Source organism: Drosophila suzukii, chromosome 2L, assembly GCF_043229965.1.
Source record: "Drosophila suzukii chromosome 2L, CBGP_Dsuzu_IsoJpt1.0, whole genome shotgun sequence".
NCBI lineage: Eukaryota > Metazoa > Arthropoda > Insecta > Diptera > Drosophilidae > Drosophila > Drosophila suzukii.
The window spans coordinates 18,942,102-18,961,447 of record NC_092080.1 but is presented as its reverse complement, the minus strand read 5'-3'; the positions used below and the strand labels follow the sequence as shown (position 1 = coordinate 18,961,447).

The window sequence follows — 19,346 nt, the reverse complement described above, 5'->3', positions numbered from 1 at the left end:
CACACACACTTGAGTCCTGCCAAGGCCAACAAACTTCGTCCTTGAATTGCTGGTGTTAGTCTACTCTCGTTTCTGGCCCATGTGCATAACCCATTTGTATGGCAAACAGCAGCAACAAAGTTTGCCAAAAACATTCATTCATCACGGGAGTTCGACTACAAAGGGGTCCGGGGATCCCCAGATCGAGTGCCCCGAAATCTGTAATCTGGATGGCTGTTACTACAGACGACAACGGCAATTGTTGGCTCATTAGAAACTCATTTAAAAACAATTTGGCACGTTAATGCAAAATAAATCTATAAGCTTATGCAGCAGGAGAGCAGTACCAGAGTTCCAGTGTATGTACATCTATATGTATCTGTTTCTGGGAAAGCGACTTTGTCACGATTAAGCGAAAGCTTAATGCAGATGCGAGGTCTGCTGCAAATGGTGCTTTAAGTTTTTTCGCCCCAAAAGACGGTGGCACAAGTGTCATTAGTATGCGTCAATGTCAGGGGCTCACGTCCCCATACCGCATCCTGTCTGTCATAAACATGAAATTTGCACAAAACCGCCATTTTTATAAGGTGTCAACAGCAAAAATATCAAACCCACACACATATGTGCGTACCTACCAATCCCCACCGCATATTCAAATGTTGCTGTGTTGTGGGATTTGACGTGAGGAGGAAATGGCTGCAGATTGGCTTAAATGCTGGGAGCCGGGAGCCCTTCGCCTTTGGGGGTAAAATGGGAAATCCGCGAGCAGAAATCATCCAGGTCACCAGAGCAAACTCGTGTCCAAGGATTCTGTGGTATGCTGCCCCGCCCTGCATATCATTAGATTCCCTTTCGGTCACGAATCTGGCTTTTTTTAATGGCTCAAGTCGTTATTGCAGCTGCTGCCAAACTCCCCCGCATTCCCTGGTGTTTTTCCCCATTTTTTTCGGGGGCCTGCGGTTTTTGTTTCCCTGCGGCTGTGTGATGTAACCATTTTGGTTGTTTACCCCGACAAGTTATTAATGACAGTCACCTTAGAGGGGCTTTCACATGCAGATCTGCCGGATTCGGTGAGTCGTTCATCTGCATTTCAAACGGCATCCGTTGAAGGCCACCTTGAACAACCAACATCTGGTGGTGTGGGTGACTGGGATCGGGATGGACTGGACTGGATAGTTGGCGGTTGAGTGACTGACAGTGCGCCAGCATGAAATATCTTTAATTAAAATTTTGTATAAAGATAAATGGGTTTTGATACCTACTATAGTTCAAAGTTTTTATTGCCAGGCATCAGGGATGAAGACTAGATATATGTATGTATATCCGTATATTCCGCAAAGAGGGCGGCGGGATTGTAAAGTAAATTGGCGCAATGGACAAAGGATCTGAAGGCCCACCAGCAGATTAAAATTCGGTTCGGATTGAGATTAGGTTTCAAGGCGAGCAGCTCAAAGCTGCTCTGGGCCAACAAAGTTTTTGATAGCATTTCATTCGGCTTCCTTCTTGGTCTCTGGCCAAATTGAGTGATGATGGGAGATGAGACAAGTTAATTGCAACAGCCCCAAAGAGAACGATAAATGTTCTTACTTACTGGCACTTTAAAAACCCCTGAAGCCCAAGCAAAGTTAAAAGCAGGCTGCAACACATTAAAGCCACACTTCATCGCCTGCAGAGCTAGTGGAGACTAAACTAAAACACCAAAAAATCGTATTCATAAACGTCATAAAAACAGATGCTATAAATAAAATAAAAACTAGACAAACAGCTCAAAAAGAAAAGAAAAAAACAAAACCTTATAAAACTCATAAAACCAATGTATAAACCAAAACTTTCTTTTATCATGCTCTGCTCTTTTTAAACTTTTGACTTAAATTAACTTTTTGGCTTTCCTTTCGTCTTACTTACTATTACTTTCCATTGTTGGTCTTGCGTTGAACTTGATTTTCTTGTGTTCTTTGGCGTTAACAACAAAACAACCAAAATTCGTTCCAAATGCGTTTGTAGGACGAGAAGAATCAGCTTCTCATAACGAATCTTTGGCTTTCGTTGGTAAGTCTTAACTAAAACTCGCCATCATAAATCATAAACCTAAACCCCAAGTTAAATACTTACTTATAGCTTAAACCGTATTTTAAATAATGTGTAATCGCTTTAAACCTATTTAATCATAAATCGAACATCAAGGACTCTTTCTGGCCCCGTCCAGCAGAAAGTATTATAGATATTCAATCTATCCTTCTAGTTAGTAGTGCTGAGTACTGGACTCGGTCCAGAAAGAGTCTGTCCTGATTATAATTTAAACACACACGGTCTTAGCCTGAAGTACCAAGAGTTAATCGAGTTTTCGTAGCCGTTTAAAAGTTTCATCTGAATTCCTGCTCCCCAAAGCTCTGTTGTAAAAATCGCTTCGTGTAACAACTATCTTTTCGACTCTTTCTCTCTTTTCCTTCTATCTCTCGTTGAGATTGTGTTGGCTTAGTTCGTGTGTGCGTTAAATTATTTAAACATCATCACTTAAATAAGTACCATTAAATACAAGCTTAAATACTGTAATAAATCGCTTATTTAAATACAAACCCACATACTCACAGACACAGCTAAATAAACTTTGATTTCCGCTATTTCCTTTTATTCTCTTTGAATTTATAACTTTTCTACATAGAGATCTACAATGGCAACTAGTTTTTTTACAGCGAATAACATTTTTTGACATTTTTATTTAGAACTCAATGCGAGTTAGTTTCGGTTTCTTTTCTACTAAGAGCAACTAAAAATCGAACACATAAATCGAAACGACCAAAAAAACATAACTCTAAACAGAACCCCTAACCCAGCACAAAAAACACGCGACATTTGCATGCCACGAGATCGCATCGTGTAATAGGCCCTTCTGTGTTTGTTCGTCCTGCATGCCATGTTGCATTTACTTTTTTGTGAGATTGTTATGCGAGTGCTTATCATTTGTGTGAGAGAAAAATAAAAAAGGTAATATATGTATGCACGGACATCAGGCAGCGGAAATAAAATGGGGATACTATCGCCGTTTTTTTTTCGTACTTTTACACTCATTTCAAGTCCTGTCAATTCGCGAAATTAATTAAATTATATATTTAACACGTAGAGTGCACACAGCTGGTCACTCTATCCCAGGATGAACTGATCGAACGAAGTCTATAAATATGAGTAATTTCCCAATTGCAATCAAACACAAACTACACATAAAAAGCCCCATCTGCACTAGTGCAAAATACACTATTTATGATTGATGGCCGGACCGAGTGAGGCGTTTATAAACTGTCGCTATTCGCTATTCCCCCAAATGGTGTACAAATGTTTGTCAATTTGCCACTAGCGACCGCAGACAAGCTGCTGGAATTCCAAATGCCACTCCTTCCAGCTGTCGATGGTGCCAGTCAACCGATTGTTGTTCTGCTCGACGGCCCAATTATGCCGTCAAATAGCAATTAAAACCGGCAATGAACGCAAGAGCAATACGAGACAAAACGCGGCCAGAAAATTCCAAAAAAAAAAATCGATGACTACGGGACTTTACCTCATGTGGGAACTAAATCAAATTTTTAGCTTCATCTCGGGAAATTTTTAGATATCAATTGAAATCAGTAGTTAATACAGTACTTACTAATTATAACAATTAAAAATATTTTTAAAAAAGCAAACATATCATAAAAGAACTATATTCAAAAGAATTCTTAGGCCAGAGACAGTATAAAAATAGTTTTTATAATACAGATACTTGCAACATATCTTATCTTATCTATTTATTTTATAAAATGTTTGTTTGGTTCATTTCAAATTGTATTTTGCCGAGAGCAGATGGGATCTATGTGGATCCTAACGTTTAGCCACGCACCACTAAATGTGTGAGATTCGCGGAGACTATTTCGGAAAATAATTGCCACACTCGCATCAAAATCTGTGTCCTTCCGCCGGCGCACAAAGCGGTGAAATGTTATTAGGAGCATGGAGCATGGAGCATTCGGCACACCTCCAAATGGGATCCCTGGAAACGAGGCATCTGTTTTTACAGCTGTCATAAAAACCGCACACAATAACGGACGGCAGTGGGAAAAGTTTAAACAGATTTAAAGCAGGCCCGGCACAGATGCAGATACTATAGTACATGGGATAACACTCGTATAATTTAATGCAGCACGGGCCATGGCATGTAATTAAATTTTTTGTGATTTAAAAAGGGGATTGTATTGTAGTGCGACGGAGGCGGAGCTCAAAGGGGGGTCGGCTAGGACAATTGCTTGCTCTAAAAATGCCACAAATGTGTTAAATTATAAACATAACAGCGGCAACAACAGCAATAGAGCGAACATGAGCCCCGCAAAGGCAAAACTAAGTAGAGGGGAAACTTTGCCGCTTTTATGACACGAACATGAACCACTTGTAGGAAAGCCACAAAACGCAACGACCAGGGGGAAATTCAGGACAGAATGGTGGGACAGAATCGCGTTGCAGGCAACCACAGAGTGACACAAAGCACTGAGCAACTGTTTGACTGCACTGGAAAAAATATATGATTTCAATAGCTAAAATCAGTCTTTAAATCGTTAAAATCGATTAGAAAATGTAATTTTGATATAATCTAAAATAATTCTTAAGGTGCCGTTTTAAGATACATTTTTAGAGATTTGCTTAAAAGTTTGCCTAAAAATATTTTTACAACTAAAATATCTCTAGAAATAAATTCTTTAAAATTATTAGAAAGAAAAACTATTATCAATTGACCAACTCTCTTTATAAAAATATGTAATTTTCCGAAAATTTTGGATGTAAGCATTTTTAAAGCCCTTAAAAAAGTTGTTTGTAACTTTTTCTAGAATGAAAAATAGTAAAATTACAAAGCTTATAGCTTACTGTTTATAGCTTACTGTTCAGTTTAACAATAGAAAACTTGTACATATTTCTGAGCTAGGAATTTTATTAGAAACCTTTAAAGAAAGTACTTCCATATTTCTTGCCGTGTACCAACAAACAGGATCAGAAAAGAGCAAACGAGGAACGTTGATAAAACTTGTCTCATGTGCGGTTACGTCGACCCGCAAAGGGGAGGAGATGGGGGTTTGACTTAGCCTGAAATTGTTGTCAAGTTGCACATTGTTGTATAATGCAGCCAGCAACTGTGTATCTGTGTGCGTGCCCCGTGTGTGTGTGTGTTTGTGCTGGCATGCTTAAGCGCAACAGCTTGCCAATCAGTTAGCAGAAAGAGATGGAGCGAGTTGGCCATCTTTCGGTCTTAGCCTAGTCCTAGTGCGTAATGGTAGTCGGTAATGGTAGTCGGTAGTTGGTACGTGCATGTGTGTCTGTGCATGTGCTCAGCAGTTGAGTAGATTTCATTTCGGAGTCCTTACTTTCATTCCAACTTTCTTTTCCCCCAAAGAATATAACCATACAAATCTGTTTTCTTTTCCAAACTTCATGTCGCATTTTTGTTTGAATTTTTAGTCGATTCATTTGAAAGTAATACATATATTGAAAAACCACTCTTGACCAGTGCAATTTTTATGAAAACTAATACAAAATACAAATGCAGGAGTGGAACGACTACAATCTGCGCTGGAACGAGACGGAATATGGCGGGGTCAAGGATCTCCGAATCACGCCCAACAAGCTGTGGAAACCCGACGTGCTCATGTACAACAGGTAAGTGATCTGTGTCCACTCCGGCCGGACTCGAGATAACCCTAACCGAATAGAAAGGCTATCGTAGCCCCCCATGAATCCAAAGAAACTAATCTGAGAATCAGTATAAAGTGTTTGCGCAATACATAACCAGCCACATAGAGCAGACTTAAGTCTAGGCATAGGATCGTATAACTCACTATATATAACCAAATTTCACTGTATTACTTGAACAATGGTAAGTTAGGCTGACCAAAAGAAGAACCACAACCATCCAAGACGATTCTTAGGATGAAGTCCCCTAAAGACATTGTGTTATCGTTTCGTTTTGCGTTCAGTTCTAGTTATAGTTAAAACTAGCATTTACGAGTATAATTATGTAGTAGAATTGTGCACTTTAGTTTATTTATATTAGATTTATAGCTAACCATTAGAGATCCGGAAACTTGAAGGGTCTGCTGAACTGGTTTCTTAATGGAATTACGACCATTCGGAAATATAACTATCAACAAACCCAGTAAAGTTAATTGTTTGCCCTCCCTTAGTTCATGATATTGTTTGTACGGTTCCATTTGAGTTGGTTTTTGAATTGAAAACGATAATCCCCAGCATATTTGATATGTTTGCATACACTTTAGTTATGTATGACTTCATATCCATTCCCATAATTATATAGCTATTATTATAAACGCATCATAATCCACTCGCTATTGTTTGTGTGTCTATTTATAATCAGTAAAAAATAAACAAAAACGAAAATCGAAACCAGCCGCAAGTCAAACATACAATAATGTTTTTGATTCGGTGGCTAAATCGACTTTTCCTACCCGTACATTATGATATTTGTGTTTCAGTGTTATCCACTTATGATTTGCTTTCAATGTTTACGTTTCGAAAAGTGACTTAACCAAAATAAGGAAAACAAACAAAAAAAAAAGAAAAAAACAGAATAATTTACATTTGTTTACTTCAATAAGAGTAGTTTACACGCAGTGGTTGTCTAGTGGGACTGTACATTGTCAGCTTGCCGTTGATGTGGGCCTCACATTGTAATTGGATTCGTAATGCTAACCGAACGTTGTATAAAACATGAAATGCCTGAGTTATCCAGCATTAACTAAACCAAACATCAAGCCGTAAAGGCGAACTAAAACTAAACCAAAGACGAAGTAACCGCAAAACAAGCTAAATAATCGCCCAGACTAAACTCCAAACAACTTAAACTTTGTTTAACCAGAATATTGCGCAAGTATTTTGTTCGAAACAGCACGGGTCAAATTCCTCGAGGAAAAGTAAATCGAGGACAGCGGTCTGTGGTCTGCTTCCCAGTCAAAGACTCACACCTAGACTTCACCTTAACTTGCGACCAAGTCAAAGTCCTCTCGCTCCATTTCCGAAAGACAATAACCTCCTTAGAGATTGTTCAACAATATGCTGGTGTAATATTTCTGGTTAGACGTTCAGTACTTGAATTTATTTGGCCGACAACAAACAGTAAAGAAATAATTAAAACATAAAATGGAAAAATGTTTTTTGTCATACTCATACGTAGCTTGCAAAAAACAAAACAAGAAACCATCCAGACAATCACAAAAAAGGCAAAATAGATTTTCAAGTATTGTGCATGAGAAATCAAATCCCTCTTACTAAACAAAAGACTAAATAAAACCGCATAAAAATAATACCAAATGCAAAAAATATATATATTTAACATAAATCCCCCACCTCATCCCACAAATAAAGAAATATCCAAAAAGGACTTTCACTTTACCACCCAAGCCACCCACTAACTAACCCACATTCCATATACATACACACACAAAACACCTCACAACAAACACGATTAAATTAAATGTATTAACCACATGTTAAAAGTATCTAAATAGAGAATCCATCCCATATTAATATAAGCTAAAACTAAATACATTCTACTAAATCAAAATCTTGGCTAGGCTAGCTAAGCAAACCCATCAAGTTAATATTAAACCAATGCACCATCAGATATTTTCCACCACATCTGAATATTATATACTGAATATCGATCGTCCCATCTCAGCATTAAAAACTAACAAAAATCACGACATGTCACAAAACATGCGTAATGCAAAAATAATTACTATAAACCAAAAATTCTCGGCTGATCGAGAGACTGATGAACTTTCCTTTAAAGTAGTAAATAAAACTGTCTGTTTTATATGGATTAATCTGTATAGAACTTTCACATATTTTTCTATAAACTTTTATTTGAAAAACTGTAGGGAACGTTGCCTTTAAAGCCGTTTGCCAATATTCCGCTAAGAGTGTACAATTTCTTGTGGATTAAAGAAGATTTGTCAAAAACTTTGTCCGTTTCCATGAACTGAAAATATTAAGATACAACTTATTGAATTCTCCAAGCAAATCCGCAAGCTAAACCTCGAATAAGCAATATACTACTGCTACTACATTTTGGAAGTATCATCTCTACATGTTTTATAATCCTTAAAGCACATATCTAAAAGAACGCCAAACAGACCATACCTGAACAAATTTATTTGCGAATCGCTTTCACTAAATGTTAGTCTATATGTCCAACTAGTTAGTCTAGAAGTATGATTGTGTGTGTGCGGCCAAACCAAACATCAGTGGTAATTATGTTCATAGCCATGCATTCATCATACGCCCCGTAAGCCGTTGCGAAAACATTTCAACAACATGGCGAACAACAATTGCGAAGGGAGTACAAATTGGAAATGTTTTTGGGGTCCTAACGAGTGTTAGATGCCCGTATCCCCAGTCATTCACTCATTGAAGTGCCTTGAATAATTGCCATTTCATTTCTCATTTCGCCAATTCGCCATTTTGCCATTTTCCATTTACTATTCGCTTTTAAAATGCCCGCTTCGGCGAGTGTGTGTTAGTGTGTGTGGGCTAGAGTGTGCCAGAGTGTGTGTGTGTGTGTGCTTTGCAATCACCAAAGTAATCAATTGTTATCGGTGTGTGCTATATATCGTTCATTCTAGCTATTTGTTCACTGTGTTCCTAAACAATAATAAATAATAATAAGCTCATGTTTCTCCGTTCTTGCTCGGTGTCCAGTTATAACCATCTCTATATACCCAACCCCTACTATTGCTGTTTACTTACCACCCATAACTATATATCTGTGTTTAACCGTCTAACTACCCAACTATATGCCAATATTTATACCTATAACTACATATATATATATTTTAACGTCTGTGTGTGTGCGTGTGCATCGATGTGTTAAGAGAAAGGCATCGAGAAATCATTTGCCATAGCCATTAAGTCTGCGTAAGTTAGCCTAAGTATCTGAGTAAGCTCCAAGCAGATTGCATGCACCCAGAGGTCGTAGGGTACACATAAGATAGCCACAAAACCAGAGACACCTAATGAAGCAGCTGTGGCTGCAGATGATGATTGCGGTGCTACTTTGTCCAGAGTAATATCACCTCAAAGGAATAACTCTATTTCTCTAAATTTATATCTCATCCAGCGTTTTTCCACCAACGGAATTTTCCGACAAAAAGCGTCATATGCGGGCAAAAAGGGTTTCCACCTCCACCAGTTGCCTGCTCGTGGCCAAAAACTTCATTATGATATTTCCATTTTTTTCCTTTCTGCATTCTGCACTCCCCGAATGCGATTGCAACGAATCCTTTTTGGGCAGAGGGGGCTGGCCAAAGAAAAAACCTAGAGTGAGCTAGACAAATCCGTGTCCACCCAGGGGAGCTTAAACATTTTAAGCCATAACTTAAACGTCAAAATTTGTTGCCGCATCCCCGTGGCCATTGCCAGGTGGCGACTAAAAACAACTTAAATGCCACAAATCCCACCAGGCGCAAAAACTGTGAAGTGAAAACTGAAAGCGGGAAAAAAAAACCTCAGAAACATACACGCATTTAGTTCGGCTCGAAACTTGGCTCACAAATGAAGACAAACTACTGCGGAGACTTCGGGGCGGGATATAAATGCACCTGGCGGATGAGGTGCAGGTGCATTTGCAGAACTAATTGCAATTTATATTTGCCACTGCAGCCGAGGACCAGGACAAAGCTTATTTAACCTAATGGGGTAGCCGGGTCACATGGTCACACACGGTTTACGCTTGATTGACGCACGGGGCATGTCCTCTGGGCTGGACCCCAGGATCCAAATGGAATTTACATGTCACCCGAGAGCCGGGCAAACGAAGAAAAGAACCGAGAACAATGAATCAAAACACGTACGCTGTGCAGGTTTAATTTCCATGGCACGCAGCATCCGGCGTTGATTTCGCAGGAAAAGGCATCGAAAAGGTGGCAGAGGAGGCCAAGACAAAGACCAAATACCAAAAACCGAGACAAAGGACGGGGCCTACGCGAAAATGGCTGGAAATAAAATCATATTGATTAGCTGGCTAGTCAGGGATAGTCAGGGGAAATCAGTGGATTCAACCATTGGGCGTGGCCCTTGGAAAACCTTTTGGCTGTCAACTTTGTTTGCTAATGAACTTGCACAGAGTCCAGGATTCGTGTCCCCCGACAAAGGAGCCAAGTCAAACAGTTCCAGTTCGCCATTTCATTTCGCAGGCAGTTTGCAAAGGATTCGACAAGTCCACGTTTCGTTTGGGGAAACATTTCCCTTTGCAGACTTTTACTTCGTTTAATTTATTAATTCTTCTGCCTCACATTGGGACCTAATTTGTATGCGTCGCCAGCGTTGCTAATGTGCGGCCATCATTTAGATCAATAGCAAGGCTTTCACAGACACGGATCCGGAAACGGGGATGGGGATAAGATAGGGATACACAAAAAGTTCGAGATGAAGATACATGGCTGAAGATTGGCCTTGCCTCATTACGAAGCCTCTTTCTGCGAATCAATCGACTACATCTCCCCTTTTTGTGTGTCATTTACTTATGCTGATTTCAGCCGTTGATTGCGATTCCTTTCAAAACGACTTAATTGAGATGCCGGACCTTAAACCACCAATGCCAGCCAGTTCGCAGTGAAAAGCTTTCACTGTAATTGCAACATTATCTGTATTTTTCAAAGCTTCAGAAGTCGCACCGAAGTTTCGAGGAAGCCGCAGCCGAAGGGCCGACCCAAAAATGAATCTGACAGCGGTGTCGGCTAAGTCGTGCCCCAAAAACCAACCGTCAATATTAATAAGGCCCTGGACCCAAAGAGAATTCAGCACCAAAACCAAGGCCGGAAAAAATATGCAGGCGAACATTTCACTTTTCGAAATTAAAATGATTTTAAATGCGGGCAAGGTGATAAAGGTCGGCCCAAAGGGATTGACGTGCCAATTAGGGGTGAAAATTCGAATGTGTTGAAAAATATTGGCTAGACTACCATCACCTTTCTGCCACATCAATTAACTGAATTGCAGCACAATAGCCACATAAATTTGTATATACTGAGCCTGCCCCCCAACCGCAATCTCTTAAGCCCAAGTGGACCACATCTGCGCTACGGTTTCGGCTTGACCTGCCGCTAATCAGGGCACAAATTCCCCTTAAATGCCACAGCAGTTTCATGTAAGCCTCGTTACCAGGGGAAACACGCCCCAACGCCCTCGAAATACCCACCCACATCCATATGGAGAGACCCACATCCCCTATCTGTCACCCCGCATCTGACTACCATGAATCCCCATGTCATTGCCTCTTTGCGGTGACCGAAAAATGCAAAACAAAATTGTCCACAAAATGTTTACGCAACATTCTCGGTACTCGAGTTGGAATCAGAGCCGTAATTGCATTTTATTGCAGCATTCGAGGGCAGCAGCAAAGTCAAGAGATACTCATACATAATGCACGAAAATATATATATATATTCACTGATGGGTTTATATGTACATAGTGTGCTTTGCCCACATTTTTGGAGTAGCTGCCGAGGTTCATTTGCATATGCGCATATTGGTAGTGCCACTGGATGACTGGCTGCAGAGATACAAAGATACATGGCTGCAAAGATATTTGTATCTGTCCAACCGCAGATTCCCATTGGCAATTCGAGGGTTTAGTCACGAGTACGATGGAAATGGAAATTCCGTTGGGGTCCCCAGACGCTGGTTGAGATGGGCACTTAAATATATAACCCCAAATAATCAAAATAAGCCCCATAAGATTTAAGTAACACAATAGAAAGCCCATGTAAGTCTGTTCCGAGTAGAGATTGAGCATCCCCAAGTTGCAGTATACTTAGTCATTAAGACCACTACACAACCAGAACAACAACCCCCAACACTAAATCCCCCAATGAATCCCCAGAGTAGATATATTACCTGACAATCCCCAGCTCTAGTCATCTAGAGCAGAGTCCGAAAACAAAAAACATTTTTAGTAGTTTGTGAAACAAGAAAATGACAAATCAAAGCGCAAGTCACATATAACTAACCAAAGAATTGATCAAATTTCCACCAACTATAACATGCAAAAGAAACAAAAAATTGATAACCGATGAATCGAACAGATTAGTAACTTGATAAGCGAATAACAAGCAATCGATCGAGACAATAATCCATTAAAACAAATTGTACAATAATCTAGCGCGGATGAGGGATTCGATGGCACGTATCACACCAACATTGTGGTCAAACATAACGGCAGTTGTCTGTACGTGCCCCCTGGTATCTTCAAGAGCACATGCAAGATAGACATCACGTGGTTCCCATTTGATGACCAACATTGCGAAATGAAATTCGGTAGTTGGACTTACGATGGAAATCAGGTAAAGTGGCAATCGACAAAATACACACAGCAAGAACAAGCAAACAGTAAAAAAAAAAAACAGCAACTAGTTCCAATAGTACAGTGAACGCTGGCTACACTAGGCTACACATCACATATATCACACTAACACCCGAACTCCAACACATTTAAATCTCGAGCACGATCACGCTTCTGCCAATCACGAGACTCACGCACGAGGAACACGCGAGGGAAGTCCAACTTGCCGAGAGTTGACTGTAGCCATAGGAAAAGTATAGAGAGTATAGGATACTAGGGTTAGGACGGATTTGTAATTTCGTTTATATGCTTTTCAAAACTTCTATCTCTTGCTCTCTCTCTCTCTCTGTCTATCTCTATCCACCCGACTTATCTTCTAGTTTATGATTTGTTCGTTCGTAAACCTCATGTCGAACAATTCTTTGCGTTTTTGCGAATTACAAAACCAAAAGATCGCAGTGTTGTTAACAACACTGAACTGTAAGAGGTCCAGTGTGTAGGCTGAAATATTCAGAGCCCAGGTGATATCTGGAAAATTGAATATTTTACGCCCACACGCACACGATGAGCTTAGCTCAAATGGCAGCCGCTTCCAACACTGGCTTCTACCAGTGTTGGGAGAGTCCGGTTGGCCCTCGTAATAAGTCTCCCAAAATGGAATCATGTGTGGAAACCCTAGAATCTTTCACAGCAGAGAACTTCTGAAGTTTCAACTATTTTGCATGGTAGCAGGCTAAAACCACGCCCAAAATAAAACAGCAACAGGCGAATATTTTTGGACGACGTAAAGACTCTTAATGAAAGTCAACAAAAAATCACAAATACATATATTGTAACTTACTCAAACTGAAGTACGTTTTGAGAACCAATTTAATTTACAGCGCTTTTATTTCCCACGTATTTTGCACCCACAAGATATTATCCACAAAACAATCTCAAAACAAATGAAAAGAATAAAACTTCTATATATTGCTCGCTCTCTATCTCTCTCTTTCGTACACCTCGAACACATGCTATATCTGTACATAAATGTTGTTTCAATGTGGCTTATTGTAAAAACTCTAAACAAATTTCAACAACAAACTAAAATCTTAAATGTTCTCTTTCTCCAATGAAAAATACGAAAACTCAAACTCAAAACTCAATGACCAACAACCAAAAAAAAAAAAAAACAAAAATATGTAAAAATTGATTTGCCTATTGCAAATTGATTTCCACTCTCTGTGAATACCCATGAAAAAAAAAAACAATACAAAATATCGTTTGAAAATCAGTTGGATTTGGTTTTGAATTCCGAAGATGGAGGGGATCTTTCCGATTTCATAACAAATGGCGAGTGGTACTTGCTTGGTTAGTAAACAAACCTCATTATGCTTATTTCTCTAACTGTTATTTCGTTTGATCGTTGTCATTTGTAAATGTCTTATCAGCATAACCTCAATTGCAAAAGAAATCGCATTTACTTATTATTTAACACATTGCCTGTGATACCGAAAAATTGCTTCATAGACCATTATGATTTGCTTAGCTTTTTATTTCCTTAAACTAGTTTTACGATTAAATTGTACATATATTTACGATCTCGATCGCAAGACTAATCTGTAAAAATCTTTTGTAAATACATACGTGTGTCTTTGTGTCTGTACCTGTATCTATGTTTGTGTCTCTGTCTCGATCCAAAATATCCTTGCCCGAAGCTCACTAATCCAATTTTATCGTTCAGCCATGCCGGGAAAGAAGAATACAATAGTCTACGCCTGCTGCCCAGAACCATATGTCGATATCACCTTTACTATACAAATACGTCGCCGAACATTATATTATTTTTTCAATTTAATCGTGCCATGTGTGCTAATCTCATCGATGGCCCTCTTGGGCTTCACATTGCCGCCGGACTCGGGCGAGAAACTGACGCTGGGTGAGTATGCCAACCGAGTCCCCTTGGTCCAAACACAGAACCACCTCACATACTATTTATGTACCAACCGATCTGAACTGTATTATCCAACTTTCTAAATGAATTTTGTGAGTTTTTCAGCGGTGATTCCCCTATTCCGAATTTTCCAAGTTCGAATCTTTATATGCATAGATGTCCGAGTTAGTTAGTTAGGCCCGGCAGGTTATCGAGTTTGGTGAGGTCAGGGGTCAAGCAGCAAGGGTAGCGAAATGAGGCTTGGATTTAATTATCAAAGATAAACCCCAAATCCCTTTAAAATCTACGTATTCAACGCTGCTTCTAACGATAGTCAGTCTATGCATGTTCTCTGTTCAGTTTTTAACTAAAAAGTAAAACTACTTTTATAAAAACCAAACAATCAAAGAGTGTTTTCTTTTTGAAACTTTAATTTAAATTTTAATTGTAAAAATAAAAAATACCACAAAATTAGCCTTCTAGGTTTGATATTTTAAACAACATATTTGCAAAACGGAAACACTCATCTTGTGCTACTAAAATAAACTAAAAGTCCCTGCTGTCCCATGAAAAGTTTAAATAAATACCCCTTTATAAACTCCATGAACCACCCATCCCAATAAAGGAGTCTAATAAACACCCAAAGCTGATGAGTAAAATGTGTAAAACATGTCCTAATTTTGCAATAAATACTAATGATAAATCTTATTATGTAAACTTGGTCTTTCAGTTTTCCGATGTGTTTTGCGTTCGACTTTGATTTAAATTGCGTTTTATATTTATTGTATCTCTTGTTGCAGGCGTAACTATACTACTATCATTAACAGTATTTCTAAACCTTGTCGCCGAGTCCATGCCGACAACGTCGGATGCTGTTCCTCTTATAGGTACACACACACGCTAATTAAACCGATGTAGCTTAAAGTACGGACCGATCGGTCGAGCTATCGACCACTGCTAACTGTGGCGAACAGAAAGTCGTGCTGTGCTAATGCTGTTTTTAGTTAATCATTAGTTTTGCTACAGTAGTGCAATGAACTGAGAAACGAAAAAAAAATCAAAAAACTAAAACCAATACCAAGCCACGAATACTAACAAAAGATACCGATCAGAAACGAATACGAAATACCAATTAACTTAGCTCTCAACACTTCTGTAACTGTCTTCTGTCTCACAACCAAATACCCAAAACACCCCAAAGTCTGGAAACCCACACACCAGAACCACTCCGGAACACCTCCACACGAATGAGGAATGATCAATAACTCCTATAACTCTTCGTATGTTTGCCATAGATCTATCTATATACTCTATGTACTCTCTGGAATCTCACCTCGTGTTCAACCACCGAACAACTGGATGTCGGATAGACTAGCCACACGTACTATATGTTAACCCCGAACACACCACTGCCAACACTGAACCACATCTCAGAACTCCTTTCCAAGTACCATGTAAAGTACTCAAGTCGAGCCCGAGGAACTCTCCCTCTTTCTTTCCTTCGCTTTTCTCTCGCTTTTCCAACTAACCTTAGTTTATGGTCTTGCCAGTCTTTTCTAATAATCTTTATTAACTACTCAATCCCATCTGGTTACCTCGGGGTCTCCGATAGCTTTGACATAATTGGTATTTGACCACACGACAAACACACACATCACCAGTCCAATCACAGCCACAATCACAATTACTGCCACAATTACAGCCACAGCTACAAGTACAAATACAATTAAGAGAGTTTTTCGTTTCGATTTTGCTGTGTTTGCCCAGAAAAAAAATAAGCAGTCCTATATAATTGGTTCCTGAGTTATTTTTGTCGTTTGGTTGTTGCTTCGTTTGTTCGATTGTTTGTTGGATTCGTTTGCTTATCTACGTGTGCCTCTAGATGATCCCTTTGTTTCGATCGTATCGTTTCGTTGGTCTCTTCAGTTCTTAGCCTGCCACCCCACCAATGTTGCAAATATATAAACCCCAACCGAGTAACCCCGATCATCCTGTAAATAAGCTTGTCCTTAGTGTGCCCTCGCCTCATAATCACACTAGGACGAGTCCTCCTCCCACACATTCCCTCCTTACGTCTAATCATCCCGACTCTGAAAGCATAGCAGCATTTCAAAAACCGCATCAAAAACGTAGACAGAAATGCAATTAAAGAAAATGAATTTTAAATCCAGCCACAACTGTATATATACACAAATATCTAAAAGAGAAACTATAAAAAAATCCAACAAACCACCTTTTTTCGCTACCAAAAAAAAAAAAATGAAATAGGAGGAAACCAAAGCCAAAAAGAAACAGAAAACCAGAAACAAAAAACCAACTAACTAACTTACAAAAAGCCCAACAGCTGAGTAAACCAGTTTTTCATTTTTTTGGTGCATTTCCTTGGTCACGTCAGACAAAAACATCAACAAACCATAAATAGAACAAGAGTGAAAGTGGTGGAAGGATTGTAGTGTGATTGGACCGAGGGCAGGCAGCCGCAGTTGAGGTCCGAGATTCAGAGTGCCAAAAAAGCGTACAAAAAGCACTTACATTCATGTCCCGCGCTGTTGCTGTCAGTCCTTGGAAATCCCATCGGCCTTCTACCCCTTTCCTTGGTGGCCAAATCGAATGTCAGTTGCAATGGCCACCACCAAAGACCTTGGAATGCTACCACGTAGAGTCACCAATTTCGTATGCCTGTTATAAGTTAGTGAATAGAACCGCTCTCGTAGAGGTTTGTATGGCGACTGGAGAGAAGTTTTGATACTTGGCTTGGTAGAGAGGAGTAGCTAGCTAGGCCAGAAACTCGTCATACTCGTACCTCCCCCGAGCACACGAATCCTGTTACCGTAGAGGCCTCGCGGTAGGTATAGCTAATCCAATCAGTTTGTATCGCTAGAGCTGTACAAATATGCCTTTGGGCCAGTCCGGGGCTGCCCTCCACACTAAGCATCTATTTTAACCATATGACTATTTATATATATTTCGACACCGATCACCCACAATACCGAACACTGTAAATAGACAACACGCCGAACAGACGTAAGTACACCGAACCACCAAAGAACCACTGGTCCCCAACAAGAACAACACCACCGAACCACCCACGAAAAGAACAACCAGAACTTTTGTCGAACGCCGCCACACGAGCGCATGCTACTCAATTAAAAAAGAGGCTATATAGATCCTAAAGCAATCCAACGCTTTACACCTTCTCAACACTCTGTCTTATACCTCTTTCGCTCTCGCTCTTTCAGTATATATACCAGTTTGTCAATATCCATATAGCTAATATATCTCTCTCCTTCTTGTTCCGGCAAGAACCATTTGAACTTGCACCTACTTGCTCGCAAGAAACGAATCGAATTCTCACACCAACAACCAAAACCAACCAACCAACCCAACCACTAACAACACCAAACTAATCTAGCTCTTCTTGCTCAACAACCTGGAAATGTATCTAATATATAAAACGCAAAAACCAGTCATTTGCAACCCGTAAACTCCTGGCATCTAAACCGAACCCTCGAACCATATAGAACCGTAGCGCTAAACGAATCTCCACCTAAACGATAAACCCTAAAAGAAACCAAAATCGAAGCAACATTTGAACTTGCATTTATGCAGATCCATTTGATCAGATGGTAGAGTTGCAACTCCACATAATATCGTATCGTTCATGATGTCGAGCCCATCATGCGTTCATATTATGTCATGTATTTATATATATTAACCCGTTCCGATACCGAATCCAAAATATTCCGTAATACCGCCTTTCCAACCTCCAAAAGCCGTTGTAGAGAGAGACTTGACAAATCATTTGCATGCGATGTGCCGAATTCCCATCTTAATGCCTATTTAGGCGCGGTCTTCGCTCTTGCTCCCACTCTCGTGTCGTCTCTTTCTTCGTGGCACGTAGCAAATTAAATGAGGCGCGCATGTGGGCGTGGCAAATTGGCAACACGTAGCGCAAGTGTAAAAGGGGGTGAGTCGGGGGGCGTCTTCAGTCGACTTCCAGTTCAATTTACAAATATTCCGAGACCAAGAAAAACTTGCGCTACTTTCAAAGTTTTTCCTGTCCCTCCTTTGCCTTACTAATGGGTCAAAGTTGGAAGGATGGGTCCATCACGCCCCCCTAACCACTAAGCTCTTGCAAAGTTGGAATGTTTTTTGTAAAACCAAATTAATACCCAAAGATGTTGCGAACATTTTGTGCCCATTCTGTCGGTTCTAAGCGACATAAAAGGAGAAATACCTTCAGAGATTTTTAACCTTAGACCATCTCATTGGGTATAAACTTTCAGAGAGCATCCCTGCTTTTTATATATATGTGTATATACCCTTGGCCAACTCCCTCCCCCCTTCCTGGCCCCGATTTCTGTTGGACCCGATTCGACTTTTGAGTTCGCAGCATACTCAGGCATATACTCATCCACACTTAAGCACACTTCATTCCGAGATCAAGATCAATGAAACCGATAAATGCTAATTCTAAATAGCCAACAAAGAAAAAAGATCCCGTCTTCTATCTCCAATTCGTTCGGCCCGAAAGGCGCTGCGGAAAACAAAACCTCGAACAGATACAAAGATACAGAACCTATACTGCCCAAATACTGAACCCACATACCTCCCCGAAGTCCTCGATATGTCTACGAAAACACGAGTACACGAACACACACGCCACCAAGGATACAGAAACACTTGAACATACATAAACGTACGCTTTTTGATTTCCATTTTGATTGTGTCATTTGTTTTTGTGTGGTTGTTATTGTATTTTTCAAAACGAAAACGAAATTCTTTTGTTTCAGGAGTTACAATTCTTCTATCGCTCACAGTGTTTCTCAACCTTGTAGCTGAGACATTGCCCCAAGTATCTGATGCAATCCCCTTGTTAGGTAGCGATTGCATTTAAAACATACTTACCAAATGCAAATATATATTCAAATTTGTCAAAACAAAACCAAAGAATAATTAAAAAGTACTTAATATGATTTACACGTACACGCCTAAAGATATATATGTATATATCGCCGTATATATACATATATATGTAACTACATATATATATTCATGAATATTATTGTTATTGTTGTTACCTAT

General features: G+C 39.7%; 1 protein-coding gene across 6 annotated transcripts in view; it reads left to right on the top strand.

Moving 5' to 3' along the window:
• Nucleotides 1-19,346, top strand: part of nAChRalpha6 (nicotinic acetylcholine receptor alpha6) — a 102,483-nt gene that overhangs the window by 77,360 nt on the left and 5,777 nt on the right. For 2 of the 6 annotated variants that reach the window (XM_017081333.4, XM_070997641.1), the window contains exons 6-10: nucleotides 5,543-5,652; nucleotides 12,170-12,350; nucleotides 13,624-13,699; nucleotides 14,073-14,267; nucleotides 19,055-19,141. In XM_017081333.4, coding sequence (XP_016936822.1) covers nucleotides 5,543-5,652; nucleotides 12,170-12,350; nucleotides 13,624-13,699; nucleotides 14,073-14,267; nucleotides 19,055-19,141 — 649 coding nt within the window. Of the gene's footprint in view, nucleotides 1-1,983; nucleotides 2,029-5,542; nucleotides 5,653-12,169; nucleotides 12,351-13,623; nucleotides 13,700-14,072; nucleotides 14,268-15,061; nucleotides 15,149-19,054; nucleotides 19,142-19,346 lie in introns of all 6 variants that reach the window. The other 4 variants (XM_017081326.4, XM_017081318.4, XM_017081356.4 and 1 more) reach the window with 4 other exon arrangements.